Source organism: Panthera uncia (assembly GCF_023721935.1).
Source record: "Panthera uncia isolate 11264 chromosome D3 unlocalized genomic scaffold, Puncia_PCG_1.0 HiC_scaffold_8, whole genome shotgun sequence".
NCBI classification, from domain to species: Eukaryota; Metazoa; Chordata; class Mammalia; order Carnivora; family Felidae; genus Panthera; species Panthera uncia.
Genome location: NW_026057586.1, coordinates 45,953,627 through 45,978,234, shown reverse-complemented (window position 1 = coordinate 45,978,234; position 24,608 = coordinate 45,953,627). Strand labels below are relative to the sequence as shown.

Genomic DNA, 24,608 nt, shown 5'->3' with positions numbered 1-24,608 from the left:
AAAAAAAAAAAAAAAAAATTTAAAAAAAAAAAAATAAATAAAATAAACATTATGGAACTTACTGCTCATATTAGAAATTCTGGCATTTAATGATATACGGCTGCATTCACTATTACTTTTTCAGATACATGTGTTTTGTTCCCCAAGTGCACAGTAAGATCCTTTGTCATCAGGTTGGTGACTCGTATTTCTTTGCACCCTCACAATGCATAGCAGAAAATGTGAATATACTAAAAACTCACTAACATGTACACATTAAGTATGCTGCTTTCATACATTTGGTGCACTGAAAAAGTCAACTATCTTAGGGTCATTTGTTGCACAAATGCATTTCTTCAGGCTCTGGTCTCCTAGAAAACAAAAGTCTGAGTCTCCCAGATTTAAAAGAACTCACTTCGACCAGATGATTTTCCAAACCACTAATCGTCTGAATCGCTACGACTGCTAGGCAGATTTTGTGATGCTTACGCATGCCTACTGACAACAAGGTATGAATATTTTTAATTGCACTAAGCTAAAATTAATTATTTTATAATTTTTGAGGTAATTCACAAAACCAGGGAGGATTATTTTTAAAACATTCTAAAAGATGCATGGGAATAAATAAATAAATAAGCTATAAGCTATGAGCACAACATTTTTCAATGCTATCCATTGCACAACTGTCTTCTTATAGTTACACGCACCAGAGTGCAGGCCAAAAGTTTATGTCAGGGACTTAATTTTTAATATCTTGTGTAGAATAAAATTAGAATAAAATGTTATACAGACACAGGGCCTCTCTTCTTTATTCTCAAAATGCGATGTTCTCTATTCTATACAAATCTCCACATTAAGGTCTTACTAGAATATTGATAAGCATGCTTAATTAAACTAATTCTTATTTCTTCCAACTGCCCCTTTCCCCCAACACCAATCACATATTATTCCCTTTTGAATTTTAAAAGGGGGAGAATTTAACACTGAACGCCAAGTATTAACTCATACTAACTCTTTCAAAACCTCTCAGGATTCTGGAAGACATCCAAATCTAGAATCTGACTCGTGTGAGTTATTCTTAAAGGAATCATTTCCACCTTTGATAACATTAATACTAATAATTATGTTCATAGTGAGGACTCACTGTGTACCAAGCACCTTACCAGAATGATACATCTATTATCTCATTTAATCAACACAACCCTAGGAGGCAGGCAATATTATTACCTTTTTATTATTGCCCCCACTTTACAGATAAAGAAGTTTTAGATTAAAAATGTAAGTTATGTGCCTAAGGCCACACAGCTAGCTTCTGGAGAAGTGAGATTTGCATTGTGGTTGGCCAGCTGCCAGAGCCCACCCCTCTATCCATTATACTGACATCTCTACTAGTCCCATTAACCACACAACTCTTTTGACTCATTTTAACATCTTGAAGTTTTGTTAATTCATCTTTCCATTCAAAGATTGGTAAGAATTAATTACTACTGAATGATTACATTGATTTTTTTAAAGCTAATGGAATTTTTAATGAAAATAATGCTCAGGGAGATGATTGGGAACTGCAAGTCTAAAAATCAAGCCTAAAAGCAGTCTGTGAAGATTCACGAGATAGCCACAGATTCCAAAAAAAGAAAAAATGAATAACAAAATTAAGTCTCCCTGGTAATTTTTTGTGTGGGGTGGGGGGAGGTGCTGGTGGGCATAACCGACAATCCCTAAGTAGTAAGATTCTCCTATAGAGATGAACCTTAGGATAGATTTCTAAAAAGAAAACCCACTGCTCTAATCCTGTGAGAATAAAACACCCTTCTTAGCATCCATTTGCTGGATTTCAATAAGGCATTAAACCCTGGATGTCAAAATTCCTCATCTCGAAAGAAAAGAACACTAGTCAGCCTTAAAGCTTTTATAGGTCTTGCTTTTTCAGGGTGTCCCTTCCGCTCGCTGGAACAACCCCAGCTGTATGGGGCCTTCTATCCAGCAGCCGAAGTGAGAGTAGAAACCAACCTAAGGGAGGAGGTTTTCCATTATTAAAATGGGGGGAGGGGGAAGCTGGATCAGAAACAGTGTCACTGAAATGGGGGTAAGCTGAATACTCTGGTTTCTCTTCAGATCGTATGAAATGGGGGTAAGCTGGGGGAGAAACTTAGATAATTGACAAAGGGAAAACTATACCACAACCCAAGGAAACAGGAAGTATGCTAAGTGGCCAGATGCCTACCTTTGGTTTCTGGTCTACATACGCAACTGCTATGTTAAACAACTTAGCCAGAAAAGTATCTCAAATTTAACATGAGCTTAAGTGAACTCACTTAACCTGCTTCTTTCTCATCTCTGATGCCAGGCGATGGTCACCCAATGCACCTGAGGAATTCAGAGACGTGGGGCTCGTTCCAGATCTTTTCCTTGTTCTTATGTCCCACAATGAATCAATCAGTACATCTGGATGATGTTTACCTTCTCAATATTTATTGAATTTGAGCCTCCTCTCCACTCCTGTGACCACTGCACTGACTTGGGCCCCATCTTTTCGTAACAGTGCCATCACAAGAGCTGCTACTCCTTCTCTAATCTACTCTCCACATGCCATCCAACCTGAACAGATGTTCCCCTGCAGAAAACCTTCAATAGCTACCCACTGCCTGAAACAGTAATTATCAAACATTCTTAAGTTTCTAAACTCAATATTCAAATAAAATCTTACTGGAATATCTAGTACATAAAAGAATTCCAGCCTGGGCTGGTCTGGGAATGCAAGACTCCTACTAACTCAATCCCTACTTCTATGCCTACCTGGCTGATACCTGCAGGATTCCTCAGAATAGTATGAAAAGCACAGGCCAGAGAATCAAACTTAAGTTCTTAGCTTAGCACCCTCCCTCCATGACCAGACCCTACTTTCCCTTCCTGGTTCATTATAATAACTAACCTTCCAGATGGCCCCCAAAGATCCCCACCTCCTGGTATAGATGCCTTTGTATAATAATTCTCTCGGGTATCATACCAGAATTAGTCTGTTAGTCTGTGTGATCTATAATAGAATATGGCAGACTTAATAGTATGCCACTCCCAAGATTAAGTCATAAAAGGCATTGCAACTTCCATATCCCTCCCTCTCCCTCTCCTTCTCCTCAGAGTTCTCGTTCTGAGGAAAGTCGGCTGCCATATCATGAGCTACCCTGTAGAGAAGCCCATGTGGTGAAGACCTGAGGTGTCCGATCAGCAGCTATGTGACTGAGCCCAGAAGTGGATCCTCCAGCCCCACTCAAGCATTCAGATGGTTATAGCCCTGGCCAACCCGTTGACCTTATCAGAGAGGCTGAGCCAGAATCTCCCAAGTAAGCTGCTCCCAAATTCCTGACCCCCATAAACTTTAAGATTGTGGTTTTTAAGTCAGAAAGTTTTAGAGTAACTTATTACACAGCATTTGAAATTCATACATTCATATTATCTCACCAATTCCCTCTTGCACTTTTCCTCTTATTCGAAGGTGCCCAAGTAGTTATTCTGTTTATTTTCTCTCCCTTATTCTTCTTTCTCTTTTCTCTGCCCGAAATGTTCCCCTCCCTACCTTTCTTCGCCTAGCTAACTCTTTCTCAATGCTAACAGCATCATGTGCTCCAGGAAGCCATCCGTAAACCTCCAGGTTGGGCTCAGCAAGCCACTCTCAACCATTTTTCTCCCAGAACATCCTGGACGCCGTATTTCCAGTACTTACTGGACAAAGAGTAAGACCTTGAAAAACATTTATTGAACTGAATACTCCTGACAAATGCATAGTAGTATTTGGGAAAACAGACTTATGAGACATGCTATTCATTTCACTATCTCTGCACGGTCTTAGTATAACAAGAAATGATGCCACATACTTTTGATTATCCTGCAGTATCTAATCAATACAATAATATTTGTATTAATAAAAATGTGTCCGTTTTAAACCAGTATTTGCAAGAAGAAAGCTTTGCACTATTTAGTTGTGAGGCACTAACTTAAGCTCTACCTATGAGTGACTCACATGCAAAAGTAAGTCCTTTGCTCTTTCGTTAAGACTCAGACAAATGAACTGCAAAGGGCAGGCAGCACGCGTGAGAAAGGAAGCACTGAGGGGAGGGAGAGAAACTCAGGTGAGGAGAAGGGGCTGTGTTCAGCTCTGCTGCTTGATAACCATGCCATCACTCTAGGTCGAATGACAAAATATCCAAAAGAAGTTTTCGGTAGATTTCACAAGCCAAAGAAGATGATACCTCATGTATTGAGAAGAAACAGTTACATTTAGAAGACTGTATCCTTTTTTCCAACATACACAGGTACCTGGGAAAAACAAAAGGAAAATACAAACCTAGAGGCTAAGGCTCGCACTCTAAAAATAAAGTCCTGGGAAGGGAAGAGAAGCCAAAGAATAGTGAGTGTGGGGGGTGTGGAGTTAAATTACAGGGAGAATACATTCAGAAGAATAGGAGGAGCAAAAGAACAATTCAAATAGTAGCTCTCGGATAAAATTTTAAATCTTTCCTTTTGAATGCATGATCATATGTAATATTTAATATAAAATATTAAACCAGATCATAGAGTCATAGAACACTGCTTTCTGATAACCATTATGAAACAAGTGAAAAGCAAATACTTTGCATGGAAAATAAAATTACATATAGGAAACAGTAAGTCCATGACAGATTAGACAGATTCCTTTTCAAAAAGATTACAAAAGCATTCTCAACTGTCAACCTGATAACTTAATTATGATGGAGAAATTTTTTATAAATTAAACTATATGAGTTAAGCTGAAAGTCAACCTCAGTAATAAAAATATACACCTTAAATAATTCATAAGTTAAACGGAAAAATGTTTTCTTGATAAAACAAAAAAAATATATATCTTAGTGCTTGAATGTATAACAGTGTTTTTCTAAAAGGATATATTTTTTTAAATCATTCTAACAATGATGACCTTTTTTATACAAAGTCTTTTTTGTAAGAATGATAAAGATAGGTAAATTGGTAGTTGCTTTTACTTTCTCTGTTTGTAATGAGCTCCTACTGTACAGACAATCTGAATATTTACCCTCTGTTCCAGTATCTCCCACGTTGGAAAACCAAGAGCTCTGGGGTCATTAAAATGGGCACAACTCCAAGAAAAGCCACATAAGGTAGACCAGCCTTCATTATGTAGATACTGATATGAAAATGGACATTTCTCAGGACTAATTAGAATTTTTACTTGGAAAACAGTTCAGTGTTCCTGCCTACTGTATGCATCTTAATATTAATTATACATTTAAAGATTAAAAAGTTAATGACACTCATTACCCCAATCACTCTTGTCTACACTTTTATTTAGTCACCGGGGGAGCTAATACTGCTCTGTGGGTAGGTAGAGGTGAAGAATTGGGAGTTTTTTAAAGGAAAAACTAAATTGATGCGGTCATAGATACAATTCAAACGAGGTCCACAGTGTCCATAAGACAAATCTATCACGCATGCATGCATGCAAAATTAAAAAATGACCTATATATTATCTTGTTCTTGTTGTTGTTAAACAAATAAGTTAGAAAAACCTAAAAGCCATCAATTAGTAGAATCTTGCTGTGCCTAATAGAGGACACATATAAAACTAGTCATTTGCGGATGTCTTTGGTCCCATTAGGGTCTCGCACCATCCGGATTTTGCACACTTGTCTATTTTGTTGCACTGATCCCGTTATTTTCTTGGTGTGAAGCACTACTATGCTTCTACAGTCTAACAGCTAATCGTTTGCTCAAAAATATCCCATATAATTACATTATAATCAGTACTGAAACAAATGTTTCTTTATCCTTTGGCTTCAAATATTTCCTTCTGTTCCAAATATATTTTTTAGCACTTTTAATGTGTGTTCAAAGGGTTCTACCCAATAATCTACTTAAATTCATTCTACAATTCACCCAGGAGACACAATCCCTTTAAACTTTGAGAAGCTCCAGTTGGAACAAAGAGGGGAAAAGGGTTCAGAGTTTGTGGAATAATCACCTCTAATCGATCAATTTCCCCCGAAGGTAAAGCTGAAAGAAAGAAGGAGTGAAGAGTTCCAGTCCAATTCCTTGAAGTTTAAAGGAACTAAGCCCTGAGGCACAGTGTAGAATGATTCCTGCCTTCCCCTCCCAAGGCCTATTAAGAGGTCATAGATCTCTGTGACATTGCTGCCATTCCCCAAAGACAAGATCCCAGCCATAGTAGCACAAAGAGAAAGAATGGGGAAACAGTGTACTTTTAATACTTCTTTAGGAACTCACTACCCTTTAAAGGAAGTAGATACTGGTCACAAGCATCCTAAGTATTGTAAAAAAAAAAAAAAAAAAAAAAAAAAAAAATCAAGTGCAGTCATGCAAAATGTAAAACTTCAACATCTTAAGTTTTATCATGTTAAATTTCACATCTGAGAACAGGCTACATGTGGCAGAGTCCTTGTGTGCACACAACTGTATCCAAATTGCTACACGTTGCCCTGCTTGTAAGACAGACTGAATGGCTGCACAGGGCCTAGGAAATAGTTGATCTCTTTTAATTCATCTTCCCCACAAAAGAGGCCCCACTGTTTCCACATCCCAAGTACAGCCCTTCATTTATAATTTTTACACTTCTCCACAGGGACAAACTGACAGCTTTAATTACCATCAATGACCATCAAGGACGCAGTGGAAATTCTTGAAGATATTCTCCCATGGATTGTGTTCTTGACATTTTATTTACAATTTTTGGCAAATAAATCCTGAAACCACAGAATTAGATGATTATATATTCATTATCAATTATACAACTAAGGCAAAACCATTTATCTAAAACAGTTGTGGTTTCACAAGACATCTAGAGGTAACACTTTTTTCTACACAAATAATGTTAATTTTTTTTTTTTTTTGGATTATAGTCATTTCAAAACACTAATTTCAAAAACCTCAAAGTCATCAAGGCACAGGTAATTTGCAAATATAGCTAATACGTGACATCCTCCACTTAGGTTCTACTTGTAAAAAATAAAGTGAATGCACCCATTTATTTTCTGGTTCTAGGAATTTCATCCTTCAGGAACTTTCCCCTCACAATCAGTAGTTTTCTTGTGATTTACAACTTATTAAGGCAGGCTGAGAATAAAAACATCAATTTTAAAAGGCATATCAAAAATACATAGAAATATTTCTTAACGACCCCCGTCAACATTCCAACTATTTAATTTTAATAAATTAATACACATAATAACTCATTCACAACAGGAAAACGTAACTCATCAGTACAGTCCTTTTATAAATCCTAATTACAATGCGCCAAAGCGTTCAAAGAGCATTGAGAAAATAATGGACCAAAAATGACTATCTTTACACCCATGTTTTGACAGAGGATTTCACAAACAAATATACCCAGAAGACAATGGTAGATTAGGTACTACTATCAAAACTCCTATGTGGCAATAACAAAGCTTTCATAGCAGGTAATAGCTTAACTAACTCTCCCTCCCAAACCAGAAAAAGCAGCTCACTCAGCCAACAGCTCAGAGGTTGGAACAAATTAGGGAGGATTGCTTTTTCCCTGGCAAATGTATAGAACTTGGTCATGGCCCTGCCAGACTATGAAAATGACACATTCAACCCCATCACTTCATCTGAAACTGAGAGGAGCAGAGACTGGCGAGCTGTTTTTCACATGCTATACCACACGGTAGTCGAGAACAGCAGTCTCTGAAACCTAGGGTACAACTCCTAGCATAGAGCAGATACTCTGAGTATTTAGAAACCAATCAGAACAGACACAAGCCATAAATAGCCATCCAGAAACAAAGCAGACCTTCCTGAGAGCAGGAAGATAAATAGTATCCCCGTGAGCCTGGGTGCCCTTGCTTTTTCCAGGACCTTCCCACGCCTCAAAATAACTCAGTCTTCTGTGCCCAGTAAAACAGACATATGGATCATCTTCTTTAATGTTAACTAACGTAATTTACACAAGATTTTCAAATTTTGACAAGTGATTTCTAAAGTTTTCTGCAAGGAAAACTGCAGGATGCTGATATTCAAGGACAAGTCATCGACAAGAAAACGGCAAACCCGGCCCTTCCACTCCTGGTGAAAGCTCTTTGTCAGCCACTGTGTAAAGGAGGAAAACCATTTAATCAGACTTGACCACAGCCTGGCAAAACAAAACTGAGATTATCAGGAAAGTTACTTGAAATAGGGGCTTATGTCCACCATTGCTAATGACAAACCTTACTGAGAAGTGTAATGACACACGTTCTCTCTTTGATGGTTCTGTGAGATAGGTTTTTCAGCTCTCACGGCCATTTAAAATGAATCGTTAAAATAAGTGAATCTAGACCAGGATGATAAAACAACACAAATTTATTTTATACACCTGTGTATTTCATCTTTACTTCAGTTTTCAATTTCTACTTTTGTGAATGTTGTACCATACACGCATCAGTGAAATGTGTTGATAAATAAATACGTTCGATAAAGAGGCAAACTAACTTTTTACTTATCAAAAAGTTTGGAAACAATTAGTCTAAAAATTAAGAAATATGTGGAGAAGGGGCTGGGAATGGAATCGATGGAGGGCATGAAACTCCATTTTGGGGACTTAGGGGATTTGGAAAAAGCAGGCTAACAGCTAAAAAAAATATTTTAGGTATGAAACAAGGAATTGATCAAATGTAGGGGAATAAAACAATAAAACACACAATGCCTTAAGCCCAATTATATAGAAATAAATAACTAATTAATATATAAATACTTAATAACAAAGTATGAATAATGAAGCAGTTTAGAAATTAATACAGAAATATGCAAATATAAGCTATATGCCTTAAACTGAATTGATATAAACTAAAGAGTTAAAATATCACATTTATTTCATTCAATTTATTGCAACTAATGCTTTATTAAAAAGGGAAACCAAAAAAAAAAAAGTTTCTAAAAACAGTTTCAATATGCTTCTATGAAAATAATGTTTCATTTCATAAAATACTTGGTTTCCTTATTCCCTGTGCCAAGAGAACTAGCTGTTAGAGTACTTGATTTTTGGGTGGAACCAGCCAGTCTTTAATTTGCCACAACCATATAACACATGTACAATCACTTTTACTTTTTAAAAAATTCTTTGGAAAAAAAAAAACAACACATGTTGAAAAGTCTTCAGTTCACAAAACCTATTGAAGCTTCCAAGAAGTCTCATAACTTTTAAAATCAAACGAAGTGAACACATTATTTTATCTGATGCAAAGCATTCAGTTCAGTTCATTTTCCCCCCAAAATGTGAGCCTCTTCGTTTTCCCCAAAAATGTGAGCCTGTACAGGAATAACATTTGTAAAGGAGACACAAATATGGCGAGGGTTTTGTAAATCTGGTCTACAAACGTGTTTCCCCAAAAGTGCGATCGTCTTGCTATCATACTTCTCTCTACTCACTCATCTTACCAACTGTATGGTGCGCCAGCCAGTTAAGAACTAATACAATGCTCTTTAGTTTTTTCTGCATTTACACCCCAGCAATTCACATTAATGATGTGAAAGAACACTTAACAGACAACTCAAGTTTGCAAATTAGCAGGAAAGAAGAGAAAAATGACTCAGAACAACAAGCATACAGTATTACCAAATGCACTTTACACATTTATCCTGTTAAGTGTAGCTTAGTTTTGATGATTTACAATGCTAGTTCGTACTCAGTTTTGTAAGCGTAATAAAGTCTCCGTAATCTCAGCCTTCCCCATAGCACCCTGCTATTAAATCTTTGTTGAGAAGTGTGATGAGACCCCTCTGGCTTCCAGCCTTCCCCACCCCCTGAGGGAATTGGCAAGAAATGATAGGGTTTGTGGATTAGTAAAATGAGAGGTTCTCTGTGCTTTTCCTTCTTTAAATATATATTTTGATAATCTGTCTTCTGCATCAGAGTCCCAACAGCATTAGACTGTTGATTTCCCTCCCTTCCCAGCCTCCAGGAAAAAGAGAGCAAGACTGGGGCAGGACAGGTGGTTTCCATCTACTGCGACAATTGAAAAGTGGGATTTAATTTTTTTTTCTTTCCACCCTTCCCCTTATTCCTTTAAGCAGGGATGATACATAACTTACCACATGTTGGACTGCAGACTAGAAGAAAACTGCACCATGAGACAAAAAAGAAAGCTCACCTTCACAAGTGCCACCTTGTCCCTACCTATCCTTAAGGGACTATTTTGTTTTCTAGATCAGGACTCTGGTCCAGAATAGTGCCCACATTTCATCACCCCTCAGTGATGAACTCCATGAATTGTATGTATGATCCCTTAGATCTCTAGGTCCCCAGATGGATCTACTGGCTGTGAATTCAGTCCAGGTTACTAATATCTACTCATGAACTGATCTGGGGCACACTTAATCCACATGATGATTTTCAAATATGGGTCTAGAACTGGTCGTCTTGCTCCATATGTGAACTTCATCTTCTAAAGCTCAGTCAATTCTGGGGTCTAGTCTGGGGTCACTTGGCAAAACTATACCAGGATTTCAAGACATTTAATACAGAGTGAATCAGTTTTGATATAGGCAGACTCCCCAAAGAATGTGCCTCACTCTTGGGGATGAAAGTCACCAAAGGAACAAATCTCAAGTTACCAAGAAACCCACAGTTACAGGATGGAAAGAATCTGAAAGCAGGGTATCTACCAGTTCTCTGACATGGGAACTACCCTCAGTAACTCCCATAGGCGTCAAACCACAGAATAACCCAGCTCTACATCATCTTACAAATCAACAAGTTTTAACATTTCTTCATCTCCTAATTCTACTCTACAGTCAACCCTCCAAAACACTACTCTTTCTTCATGTAAATGGTTTACCAAAAAGTCTGGCTGGAGAGGCCGAAACATGTAAGTAAGACTTCAAGGTTAATAGAAAGGAAGCCATAAGGAGCAAGGGAAAAGGAGAGAAAGCAGCGAGAGACTATAAACCAAAGACAAAGGGAGCAGAGAAATAGGGACAACAAAGAAATGAAGAGTCTTTAGGAAAGGACAGGAATCAGAGGGAATGAGCACGGGTACAAATGGGGCTAGATGAAGTTAAATGACAAAGAGAGTAAAAAAGAACAATGAAAGAAAAAGTCAACTAAGAGGGGAAAAGAAAACTAGAAATACCCTCCTTTGCTAAACTAACACTTTGTCCATGGGGGTGGGGGGAGGAAAGCACCAGAAAAAGAGTTAACTGAAGCAGCAGGAAACAGGAATCAGAAGAGTTGAACCTCCCAGCTTACATTAAAATGATTTAATCAAAGAAGAGGGTAGAAGCATCATATTACTTTTTTTAATTAAAATACTTCCAAGGATCTTTAATCTTTTTCAGATTAGTCTGAAGGGTACCCTTAGCCTACTCAAGTGTCAACTTCAACACCTTGAACAAATGTGAATGATTCCTGATTTTGTTTCTCCCCCTTTTCTCTCTGATCCTCCGCCTCTGCTTTTCCTCATCAATCCTCCACCCTCCCAGAGAAATCATCCTGAACAACAAACAGGACCAAGGCTTAGCAGATCTATCCTTCCTGAAATGTGTTTCATTGTCACAAGTAAGCTTCTGTTTTCCTACCTTTGATTAAGATGTTGTGGTATGTGAGCACAGACTAGCTCCCCTACTTGTACAAAGTTTAAGATCAAAATAAACCAAATATTTTATTAGAGTGAGGAGTTGAAGAAAAACAATATTTAACCCATAAATAACTCCACCATACCATGTGCTGAAAATCCAGCATTTTCTGCCCTGGTATTAAAGTTGCGTAATATCTAAAGGAATATATATTGTGTAATACAGAAAGTTGTATAGGAATAGTATCTTTTGCTTCCATTCTATTTCGTCAAGCTGAACATAAGGATAACTACGTGGCAGAAACTCAATAAAAAGTAAGCACTAAACAGAATTTAGGGTTTGCTTAACAACCCCCTCTTACCTAAGGTAAGATTTCTTGCTGGCATAGTATATATTCGCCATGTCAGTCAAGTCACTATGTTTTTACTCTAACAGTACTGATGATTCTACATGAGTAAAGCTTCTTTTAAATCACCAGCTATTCCACTGAAAACAGAATCATACTAATTGTCTGCATTTAATGGAACTTTTCAAAAATTATGCATTCTAAGGGATAAAAAATGCATTAAATGAAGTCAATTAAATGTATATGAGCTAGGAAATGCAAATAAATCCACAAAGAATACCAATACACATCCAATAGCATGTTAAAATTAAAAAGACTGACAACACAAATGTTAGCAAGGAAGCATAACTGGAACTCTCAGACATCGCTGGCAGGAGTGTAAAATGGTGCAACCACTTTGGGAAAAGGTTCAGAAGTTTTGTATACAGTTAAACATATCCCACCAACCCTCTCCCATGACTCAGCAATTCTACCATGACTTATTAAATCAGGAGAAATAAAATATATGTCCACAGAAAGACCTACGCAGGACGGTGCACAACAACTTTATTCATAAGAACCAAAAACCAAAAAATAACCAAAATGTCTACCAATGGAAGAATGGAAATAAATGATGATATATTCATCTTATGGAATACCAGTCAGCAAGAAAAAACACATTATTCATACATACAACATGAATGAATCTCACAGACATTATACTGAGCAAAAGAAGCTGGACTCAAGGGGAGCCTGAGTGGCTCAGTTGGTTATACATCTGACTTCAGCTCAGGTCATGATCTCACTATTCATGGGTTCGAGCCCCGGGTAAGGCTCTGTGCTGACAGCTCAGAGCATGGAGCCTGCTTCGGATTCTGTGTCTCCCTCTCTCCCAGCCCTTTCCCTGCTCACACTGTCTCTCTCTCTCTGTCTCTCTCTGTCTCTCTCTCTCTCTCTCTCTCTCTCTCTCTCTCAAAAATAAACATTAAAAAAAAAAAGCTGTACTCAAAAAAAAGTGTGCAATTCCACTTATAACAAGTCTTAGGGGTGCCTAGGTGGCTCAATTGGTTAAGCGTTCGACTTCAGCTCAGGTCATGATCTCATGGTTCATGGGTTCAAGCCCTGCATCCGGCTCTGTGCTGACAGCTCAGGGCCTGGAGCCTGCTTCTGATTCTGTGTCTCCCTCTCTCTGCCCCTCCCTCACTCGTGCTCTCTCTCTCTCAAAAATAAATAAACATTTTAAAAATTTAAAAAAAAAAAGAAGTCTTAGAACAGACAAAACTAATCTATCATTAAAAAAACTTAAAAGCTAATTACTTCTGCTGGAGCATTATTGATCAGAAAGGGGTACAAGAGGAATTTCTAGGATGCAGGGAGGTATTTCAGAGGGATGTGGGTCACGTGAATATATATATTTTGTCAAAATTCATCAAATTGTACACTTATGATTTATAAATTTCACTGTATGTATATGTTACATTAAAATTATAGCATTAATAATAACAAACAACTGTGAAACTCTAGTTAGTTGGTCTGCTTATCATGATGATATAGGAAAGCAACTTTGAAACGGCTCCATGTGTATTCTAGATTCAAGCAAATGGGTAAACATATTGAGGAAGATGAAGCTAGGTTTCTCACTGCTAAAGAATGTAGTAATGAATATGGAAAGCAAAAAGACTGGGATGAACTTGAAGTGTTGGACTGAATTAGAGTCATCAATATGAACACATGGTTCCTATGTGTATATCAAATTTACATATACACTTCTTAACTCTGTCTGCTGGAAGGCTCTATAATCAATGATATACCTACAGCAATGAGCACACATAGTGCCCATATCTTGGTTTCTAAATACCTCTCTTCTTAAAGGAGTGAGGTCTCCTTGAAAAAAAGGCTGATTGTGGACTGGCACATATGATAATGATATGAATAAGATAATGATATGAATAAGAATATGGAAAGCCTGGGGCATCTGTCTGCAGCAGAAACTTTGTCAAACCCTCAAATAATGATAAAGACACATGAAACCAACACAAGATCCAATTTGAAGGGATTCCCATTGGTTAAATCTCAGGCAATCCTAGCACCACAATAATGACAGTAATGAATTCTGGCCACCGAATAAAATAAAAATCCAAAAGCCCCTGGTGATATGAATTAACAAACGAGTGAATGAATAAGAAAGGACATTGTTGGAAGGCTAATTAATAACTACAAAAATTATGCAGTTAAAATGGATGTTTTATAAGGATGAGGATATTTATATGGTGTCAAAGCATCTCCCCACAAGTTATTTGTTACTTACAAAGGGAAAATAGTAACATTACACTGGAGAAAGTTGGTGGACACCACCTTAAGTAAGTAGTCAATGTTAATATCATCAACATCAGGACAAACCAGCATCACACGCTTGCACACTTAATGCACTGAGAAGAGCACAACACCATTTGGGTGGTGTTCCTACCACAGAATTCTAGAACTTGAATTTAATCATAAGGAAACATCAGACAAACCCAAATACAGATAGGCATTCTGTAAAGTAGCTACTCTTCAAAAATGTCATGGTCAAGAAAGACAAAGAAAGGCTGAGAGATCATTCCAGGTGAAAGGAAACAAAAAAGACATGACAAATAAATGTTATGCATGATCCTGCATCCTAGATAAGAAAAAAGAGTTATAAAGGACATTATTGAAGCAACTATTCAAATTTAAATATTCATCGTGGATTAAATAATAGTATTCCATGGTATTTAAATGTTAACCTTCCTGATTGTGATAAGTATGCTGTGTCCATGTTAGAGAATATTCGTTCTAGGAAATACAGAAGTTATATTTAGAAGGACGTGATGTCACCAATTTTCTCCCAAATGATTAAGTTAATGAAAGAGAAAGATAATGACAAAGCAAATGGGGTGGAATATCACTAATCACTGAATCAGTGAATCAGGTAAATGTATAGGCATTGTCTGCATTATTTTTGCAATTTTTCATTAGTTTGGAACTGTAACAAAATAAAAGTTACCAAAAATCCTAAAAACCACAAAAAATTATGTGTATGACCAATGTTTATAAATGCGACATTGCTGCCCAAATTTAAGATACAATCAAGAGTACGGGGTTTTCTGAAAGAAAGAAGATTCTATGGCCTAAACGTATTCACTATAGTCCCTTCTTGAAAAACCACAGTGCACTTTAACAAAAAAGTCTATTTAATTGGATTTAGTCCAACATTTCCACAAAAATCTGTTCAGAAAACCTGGCTAAAAATGGAACACCTTTTAAAATCTTACGAAAATATTAATATTAATTAATTAATTAATATTAATATTAATGTTAATTAATTAATTAATTAATATTAATATTGTATGGAAAACAGTTGGAGAATAGCTTGTTTAAGTAAATATGTTTCCTACCCATGGTTAATTGAAGAAAGATTTGTGCTGGGAAAGAGAGAGAGCGAGAGAGATTTACAAACACACACAGAGGCATAGAATGTCAGCTTCCAATAACAAGAGAAAAATGACATGAATCTAAAAAAAAATAATAATAATAATAACTGCCTACAATGTCCCACTGAGGCTGATATAGTCCATTCTTGTAGAACGTGTTTTTTAAAGAGGGTAGAAATATGGCAAACTGAGTTTTAGTTGTATTCAACAATTAAATCGAACACGTCATGCTTCCCGTCACTAAATTGGATTTGTCCTATGAACTGCATAGCAGAATAGCATCCACACCTTAGTGGGAACATAATGTGGGCCAGGCACTGTCTAAGGCTCAGAGAGTATGGTGACGAAGAAGACACAGTTGCTGCCATCCATGAGTTCACAGTCTCAGGAGGAACAGGGAGATGTGAACACATGCATGGGAAACTGTGAAATGCAGGAATAGGCAAAGGCCTTTATGGGAACACAAAAAGGCACCCAACTCAGGCAGAGAGGCATCACGGAAAGTTCCCTTGAGGAAGCGATATTTAAATCAAAATAAGTTAATCCGTGCTTAACTTCTTTGAAAACACATTCAAAGTGTTCTTTTTTTTTTTTTTTTTTTTTAACTTTATTTTAACCATCATGTTAGATTCTGGACCCGCATGACATCACTATAGTTAGGAAAAAAAGAAAGAAAAATGTACCTGCTAGCTATTAAAATCTAGGTACAATTCAGGGGCACCTATGTGGCTCAGGCAGTTAAACATCCAACTTCGGCTCAGGTCATGATCTCACAGCTTGAGTTTGAGCCCCGCGTCAGGCTCTGTGCTGACAGCTCAGAGCCTTGAGCCTGCTTCGAATTCCCTGTCTCCCTCTCTCTCTCTCTGCCCCTCCCCCACTCACACTCTTGTCTCTCTCTGTCTGTCTCAAAAATAAATAAACATTTAAAAAAATTCGAGGTACAATTCATAATCTAAGGACTATGACCTGAGTTTGCCACAAACCACCAACTTAGAATTCTTTCTAAAGCACTTCTAGACTTACCTACGTTTCAAATGTGGGAGTAAAACAATCGGAAGAGGGGGGAAAAAAAAGGTACGAACTGAAATAATCAGAAATAGAATAGTATGCGTAGACAAGAAGTGATAAGTATTGTTTACCTGTCAACTGACATTGATTAATCTTGTGTTCTGTGATATCGCTCAGTGACTCAAACACCTGGAGGCAGCTGTCACAGCTGTGCACAGCTTCGTCTTCCAGCTCCTCTCCGTCTTCCGGCCTCTTCTTACAGTCTACTGCCTCTCCATCTTCAGTCTTGTCTTCAAGTTTACAGTTGGGGTCTAAAAGAAAAGCGAGACCGTAAGTATAGGGGTTTAAAGACAGGTTCTTTCAAAGTAACGTTTAATCTTCTTGCTACCAAAAACAGAAGCACCGTTTTCCTAGAAGCTGTGAAAGGAGGGCTTCGTGGCAGATTTTATTCCAGAAGAACCCAAAGTGAGCCTTCCCTAAGCTGTGTCAGTTCATGGTGACTGAAGTTTTTCCTTCCCTCCATCACACAGGCCTTTTCTCATCTCTTCCTTCAAATAATTCATTATCCGTCCACCCTTAAGGCGAACTTTGCCATTTTTCATAGGTTTTTTTGGGGGTTTTGCTTAAAAGATAGAGATAAAGCACTTTTAAAATTAAAGTCTCCAATGCAAAGGAAAAAACCACTGTGCTTAAGAATGAATTCCCTTTCTGCTAAATATACTGTTTCACGGGAAATTACCAGAATTAGCCAAAAGTCTAGAATAAGTAAGCTAATTACCATAAGCACGAAATTGACCTTTACTTACAAACTGGTCAAAACACACAGTTACCCCATTATTTGTTAGACAGCGATAGCACAATAAGCCCTTAGCACATAGCAAAACATTCTTACCAACACAGATTCAAGTGTAAATACATTGGCATGTCTCTCATTTTCAAACAAGCAATCACCAAAAACAAAAGGGGGGGGCAATATATACAAAGAGCAATTATAAATTATAATGAAGTCAATAACTTAAATTGGCATTATAAACGTCAAAAAGCTACATAGCGGGAAAACTAAAAACAGGTCCATTCCACCACCCCTCAGAATGATATATAAACAGCATGGGGGAATAAGAGTAAAGCACACATAATATTCTTACTTAGAGCACAACAAATACTTTGAATACTTTTTGATTCTACGTGCTGTCCTTTGGCTCATTTTAGAGAAGTGCCCCCAACCCTTCTGGTGCCAGCCCTCCTCTTTATCGGAAAGCAAAGGTGGGGAAGGAAAGGAAAGAGAGAATATGCCTCTTTAGGGGAAATTGGGCAATATAATCTATGACATAATTTATGGGACATTAATTTCTAATAGCAAAAAGTCCTCTGAAGTCAGAAATAAATTATGTCTCAAAATATAGTCAATAAAAGGGTTATAAAAGAGTTGTATCAAGATACCTAAGAAATATGTAACGTATTATCTGTAGTCAATTTTTTTTTAATATGGGAGGATAAAAATTTGAAATGTTGGCCAAGAATTCACAGAATCAAAACTGGCCCCGGATTTCTTAGAAAAGTCAGTAAGTGCCACCACACCATCATCCTGCTGTCTGGAAATGCTCTTCGCTGCCTTGCATGTAACACGCTTCCATGATCCCCACTTCTACAATTCAGTATGGTCCCTTTCCTCCTGGCAGTTGTTCTAAAGCCTTTCTTCGCATCAGCAATGAACGTAACTCTGTCACCACCCTTCAAATGATTCGCATGTGCCAAAATCAACTTCCATTGCGATGTATATAATAATCTCTTGGGTTCATGAGAAAAACAAAGTTCTCATCTCAAAGAACAAGTATTTTGTTTGTTTGTTTATTCGTTTTTAAAGAACGTAGTGTTTAACTGAATCGGTAATTTGGGTTGATTTGCCATCTGGAAAATTATTATCTCAATGCTCTACACAGTGCCCATTTCAATAGACTGGGGTTTTGAGTGCTCATTCCTGGGGGAGTAATCACAGGCTCTTTTTTGTCTGTCTTAGTGCTATGCCCAGCACAGCACTGTGTCCAGGTGAGTGCTTAGTAAATATTATTTAGTGATGATAAAAGGGGGGGGGGGGAAGTATATGAAAAAGTCCTTTACTGGTATTTTTTCTATAAACAGGAACAGATCAGGTACCACCAAATTAAAAAGTACCTACATGCCTACATTTCCCCAAATTGACACTGTGATCCCTCCCATTTGACTTTACTGCCTTCAAATATTTCACCTAGAGCTACAGACAGAACAAACAGGCGGTGGTTCAAAGACCTCCAACCAAATAAAACTAAGTGATAAAATACTGCCAAATTAGAGAGAAATTCAGGAAAATAAATAACTGCCCCAATTATGGCAAGCTGGTCCTCACAGCACCGAACACTTGTTGGAAGGCAGTACGCACACACGCTGAATACTCTCCATTGTGTAGCCGCAGTTTCCAGTTTCTCATAAAACTGATAGCACTGAGGGAAATGTGGGTGCTAGGTCTGAATTTCAATATGATTATTTAAATGCCATGCATCGAGTTTGCAGGCCTGTTTGTTTTTTAAATAAGAAGACGCTCTGAATACTTTAAGTAGTACGCAGAGAAAAATGATAAAAACTCGCCTTCCTTATTATGCAAGAATATGGACACCTCACACAAATCCAGTATCAAAACTATCAAACAAATAGGAACGCATGCATGCATGATGCTTGAGCTCTTAAAAGCGAAAGACCGACTCCAGTCCACGCTTCTGACACTGCGGCTAGTTATTAAAATCAGGGTCATTTTAAGACTAATAAAAAATGTTTTTGCTTCCACTTCTGCATTTACAGATAGAACCCTTCAGGGACTGAAGTCAGTCAAGCTTATTCACTTCTGCCGCAACTTTAGGATGCCTGCTCCAGCCAACTGGCGAATTTGTTTTTAGGTCACCACTTAAGAGGGACCCTCTGGGGGGGTGGGTGCGATTATAGCCTATGATGCCGTGGCGTAATCAGTGCTACAATCTCAGTCTCTCTCTCTCTTTCTCTCTCTCTCTGTCTCTCGGTCTCTCTGTGAGAATAGATGTTTTCCAGCCCCCACTTTCACGAAGAATTATTTCTCGCCCATTCAAAAGATGTTTATTTGTGTTAGGGGGTTCCATTTCTAGTGTTAGTGGATGTCGGAAGATTCTGGAAAGCTTATGTTGTCAACCATTTCTTTCCCACAGGTGGCTACACTTCAATAATTGCACATGGCCTTAGTTATGTAGTTTTTATAAAGTCCTTTGAGATCCGATCATAAAAAATAATTGTATTACTCCGCAAGCCATTCAAATCTCTGCCTACAACCTAAGGGGTTATAAATACAAGGTCCATGCCCGTAAGTACTGCCCTGCTCCCAACACCACTTCAAGAAGGGCAATTGTTCTTTCAACCCAATTGTTGTGTTCCCAACTCCCCCAAAGGGTAGGGTTTCTAAATATTCACAGACCCCCTGAGCTACAGCTACAAACCCCTCCTCATCGCAGCTCTCTGTCCTTTGACCTAAAGGATGCCACTCAAACACGTGACATCCGCCACTCATGATCTCACCCGCACCTGCACTATTGGTCGGTTCATCCCTTCAGAAGGGTGCTACGAAGCGCGGGATTCATAATAACCTGGATAAAAGACTTAATTTTGGAACAAAGACACAACTATTATTACAGAAATAAATGGCGGCTCTCGGTTTCCAACTTTGCTAACTTCACTTATAAATGGAAATTTAAAAGAAGTATGTTTTCCCCCTTATTATGATCCCTGGCAGGTGGTGCTTTTCCCTCTCATCCTCCTCTTCATAAGGATTGTTACTGCCATAACTCGGTTTCATAAAATTTCAACTTTGGGGAAAATGAAAAATTGCACTGGCTTAAAAGTGTTGGAGGCAATAAACCCATGGACTTCAATTAATTTCAAGTGTGGGATCAGTTTAAGGCCAACCAGCAGAAATTCTATTCTGTCCATGTAAAAAGAGGTTTCACCACATTTACTTTTTATAACCTATATAAAAGTCAAGTAAAAGTAATGAATATCTAAAAGCCATCTCAGTGGACTGGCAAAGACTATCTGTATTCTTGAAACTCATCTTACATATTTCTTTCTGTGCAACAAGGATCCCATGCCTGATCAAAGCTAAAATGTCAAACCACTGAGAAAACAGCCCAATTTCCAACCCATTTCACTGCCTAGAAATGGACCTCCTTCCAAGCCACTTTTGCATGGAAAAGCACTGGCAAAAGAAAGAAAAACTAAGAGATCATGTGGTTATAATTATTACCAGGCAAGGAATATTTCTGCAGCTCAGTGGTAAAGTAAAACTCTGTCGCTCCCTGCTCCCACTAGTGTCCATCGCAAAACAACTGCCTCATTAAATCTCTGCAGTAAGATTAATATGCCGTAGCTGCACTACATTTATAACTTGGTACTCTATAAAAAGCACATTTAATGGTAAGAGCCAGAGCCTAGATACAAAGTATTACTATAAAAACTTCTGGCAGCCAGCACACATTGCAGGCCCTCTGTCCTTCTTGCACGAGATATAAATGAGGCTTTTCCTGGTTAATTCCAAGCACGAAGCTCTACCTTACAGACCAGAGTCAGTTTTTATGACAGCGGCAGAAACACAAAATTCTGGGGATGATGTAAATAGGAATGCAAGAAGATTACTTAACAACTAAGATTGGCAAGAGATGAATGAACCCAAAATACTCCACTTATACGCACACGCAAACTTAAAACACGACCATTTCCTAACGGTCTCTTCTCTGGTCATAGCCAGCTTTTCACCAAATTAAACAGCCATGGCATGAATTACTCAATCTTAAAGCAACCCACACAGTGCCAGGAAGTTCAAGAAATCAGCAACTAAAAAATGCATACTGCCTTAAAAAAATAAAAACAAAAAATAAAGCAATTCTTGGCTTCATTGTGATGATGTGACCTCCTGGACCTTAAATTACCTAAAGCTATTAAAAAATAATAAATGTTCAGGAAAAGTGGGCACAACACTATACTACCAGTGGACTGATAAAAATACAACACTTTGGTTACTTGAGAAAGATGCCTGAGTTTTCTTCCACGGATTGTATCTAAAAATAAGAAGAGAATTATAACCTGGGGTCTTATTTTCAGAAACTCTATGATGAATAAGTAAACAAATAATTTATACAAATGCAACTCTCACTCAGATCCCCCAAATCACTACAAATGATGAACCTCAGGTTGACAGCCATCGTGCCCAATAATCATTAATTGCCTAATGTTGTTTTTAAAGTTCACATGTGTACGTACAGCTAGCTTTAGGATTTACTGGCATAGTTAGAAGTCCTGTGCCTAAAAAGAAAATCAGGGGAGCCTGGGTGGCTCAGTAGGTTGAGCGTCTGACTTCGGCCCAGGTCATGATCTCACAGATCATGAGTCTGAGCCCCGCATTGGGCTCTTTGCTGACAACTCAGAGCCTGGAGCCTGCTTTGGATTCTGTGCCTCCCCTGCTCACACTCTGCACTCCGTCTCTCTCTCTCTCTCTCTCAAATAAATAAACATAAAAAAAGAAAAGAAAATCAAATGTTATCTGTTTAAAGCAAACCATGTCCAAAATCACTCTTCCCTTACAAGTGTGTTCAAACTGCATTCCCAGATGTATCTTGATACTTTTTAAGAACACAGAAAAAGTTACCCTGCGGGCTACAAAGAGTTAAAAAGGGAGCAGAAAGCCTTCCTAGTTTTCAAAAACCAAAGGGCGGGATCATTATTTTGTGCTTTCTGGGCTCTAGCTATGCATTCTAACTTGAAATCCCATAAGATGAAAACAGATTTAGGAAAAATAAATCGCACACTGTTACAAAATGGCAAGCAGGCTCTAATGAAGGAACGCAGCATTACCAGACTGTGCAGCCGTCTGGCCCACACCCGCCTGCTGGTCGGATGCCTCATTTTTTTCTACTGTCAAGAAAAGGTAAACAAACAAAACAAAACAAAAACAAAAGCAACCAGGGCAGTGGCCAAGGAGGAGCATCCGAAAGGAGTCCTCGGCTTGGCAGGACGATGCCGGCCATTGCCGTCACCTGGCTGGCACCAACAGGTCCGAAGAGCTCATGTGGTTAAGGATAAAAGTGGGCTCTTTTTATGTTTTCTGCAGTGTTTATTTTTAACCACTCTATTCCCTGAAAGTTATTAAATTGTTTTACAGGAAAAAGAAAAAAAAAAAAACCTTTTCATGTACGTGTTCTTTCCTTTGTCTATAAAATATTTTTCGACAGAAAGAAAGATCTCTATATTAAACAAAATCATGCTGTTGAATTTAGAACTTCCGCGGTGTTGCAGGATTGTTATACAGGTCTATTGCGGTCCTTGAAGACCAAAGAGAAATATCACAGATGCACTATTATCGAGGAGAACATGCCAAACGTGAATTTATTACCACTCTTCTATCTACAGTGAAACTCTTTGCAGGAGGATGCTAAGGGGGAGTAAATAAATTAGCCTTGGGACAGGTTAAATACAACAACAACAGAACCATACACTTTGGAACCAAATAAAAAGTTTCTCCCTTTCCGATCAGAATCCTACCCCAAGTTAGTTCTTCTACCTAGTCCCCCTTTACCCTTCACATGAAATTTAGAAGAAAGGAATTTCAGCACTCCAACTTTCATACAAAGAGCATTTATAAATGCACTACTGCCTTAAAAGCACTTAAACTTTCAGATTGAATTACAATGGCCGCCCAGTCACACTTCAGCAAACAGATGTTTGCTGAGCACCTATGCTCAGTAGGGCATTTGGCTAAGGCCCCGGAGATGCAAAGCCTAAGGACCTGGTCCTTGTCCCCAGGAGCCTGCAATCGCTGCAGGGGTTCCCGAATGGCAGGTCAAAAGTGGGTGCAGTCAGGGGCTGGAGGATACTCATCCATTCGGCCCTCGCAGTGGCCAGGTACAGCTTGGGATAATGGGAAACCGTGGGCCTGTTGCCCTTCCACTCACCCAAGTGTGCCATTCAAAACCTATCATTTTTTTGCATATGCCATAATATCAGAAGGGCTGGCAAGCACTACTGCGGGGGTGGGGGGAATAGATGAGTAAATCAATGAGTGCAGAAGGCCGGATAAGTACTCAGATGGAGAAGCCCACAGACCAGCGGCATTTAAATCCCACAGGGCAGAGCAGGAAAGTTTTACCTAAAGAAGAGCAGCTTGGGCTAAGTTTTAAAGGATGGGGTAGCCCTGAGGACAAGTAGAAAATGGCTCTTCAAACAGAGGAAACACACATAAAGGCTCGCAGATGTATAAAACAACAAGATGCCTTCCAGGAAGTGCAAGTTCTTCTGTGCCGTTCAAATGACAGGCACTGGACAGAGTGGGGAAAAGGGGAGCCTTGGCAGAGAGGAGGCTGGAAACACAGCTAGATCATGAAGGAACTACTGTGAGCTAAATGTTCACATGCTAACCTCAGCACCACGGGAAGTCACCAGAGGACTGTAAGGAGAGTCACAGATCTCGTTTACACTTTAGAAAGATGCTCCATTACTAATGGAGAGGGTGGGTTGTTAGGGTACCAGACCTGGAAGCTGGGAGACTAGTCTGGAGGCTATGACATCAGGGAGGAAAGGAGAGAAGAGAGTAAAACATTCAATGGCAGAAAAAAAGGCACAGGAGCCACTCCAGAAACAGGACTTAGCGCTGAGTGTTGGCATAAGAAAGTAGGGAGCCGTCTAATAACTGTCAGGCACCGGCTGTGGTAGAGTCGTTCCTAGAGATGAACTTGCTGCCTTGGTTTTAAAACGGGTGTACTAATCAAGGTTAATGACTTACTTTTCTCACTATGTTCACACCCAGAGTTTGCCTTTTATTCATAATCCCACCGAAGCCAAAACTGGAGACAGATCGGCCAGAAATACCACAATCACACTCTTTAATCCAGTGCAAGACATTTGCAAGGGCCCCCGTGACTCTTCTGGGGACTTAGGTCTTGGGTGAGATTCTTTTTATTTAGTCCTATCTCAAACATACACAAAGCCAAGCGAAAATAAATCCAAAATGTGACTAAAAACGAAAACAGCCATTGAGTCTCACATCTCTTCCTTCAGAAAATATTGCAAAATGTTTCTTTGGACAACTACGATAATAAATGAAACGCATGTGAACCTAGGAGTTAAGACGTTTGAATGTTTGGGAGAGGGTCTAGTTATTTCCTCTTTAAACGTAACAAATAAACTGCAGCTATAGCAGCCTGGCCAGGAAGATGTGTTCCACCCCC

At 38.5% G+C, this 24,608-nt stretch overlaps 1 protein-coding gene across 1 annotated transcript in view; it reads right to left on the bottom strand.

Moving 5' to 3' along the window:
• The window catches only part of ZNF521 (zinc finger protein 521), a 278,374-nt gene that overhangs the window by 233,950 nt on the left and 19,816 nt on the right, over nt 1–24,608 (bottom strand). Inside the window, exon 2 of the mRNA XM_049620332.1 lies at nt 16,470–16,649. Within this exon, the coding sequence (XP_049476289.1) occupies nt 16,470–16,649 (180 nt within the window). The remainder of the gene's footprint in view (nt 1–16,469; nt 16,650–24,608) is intronic.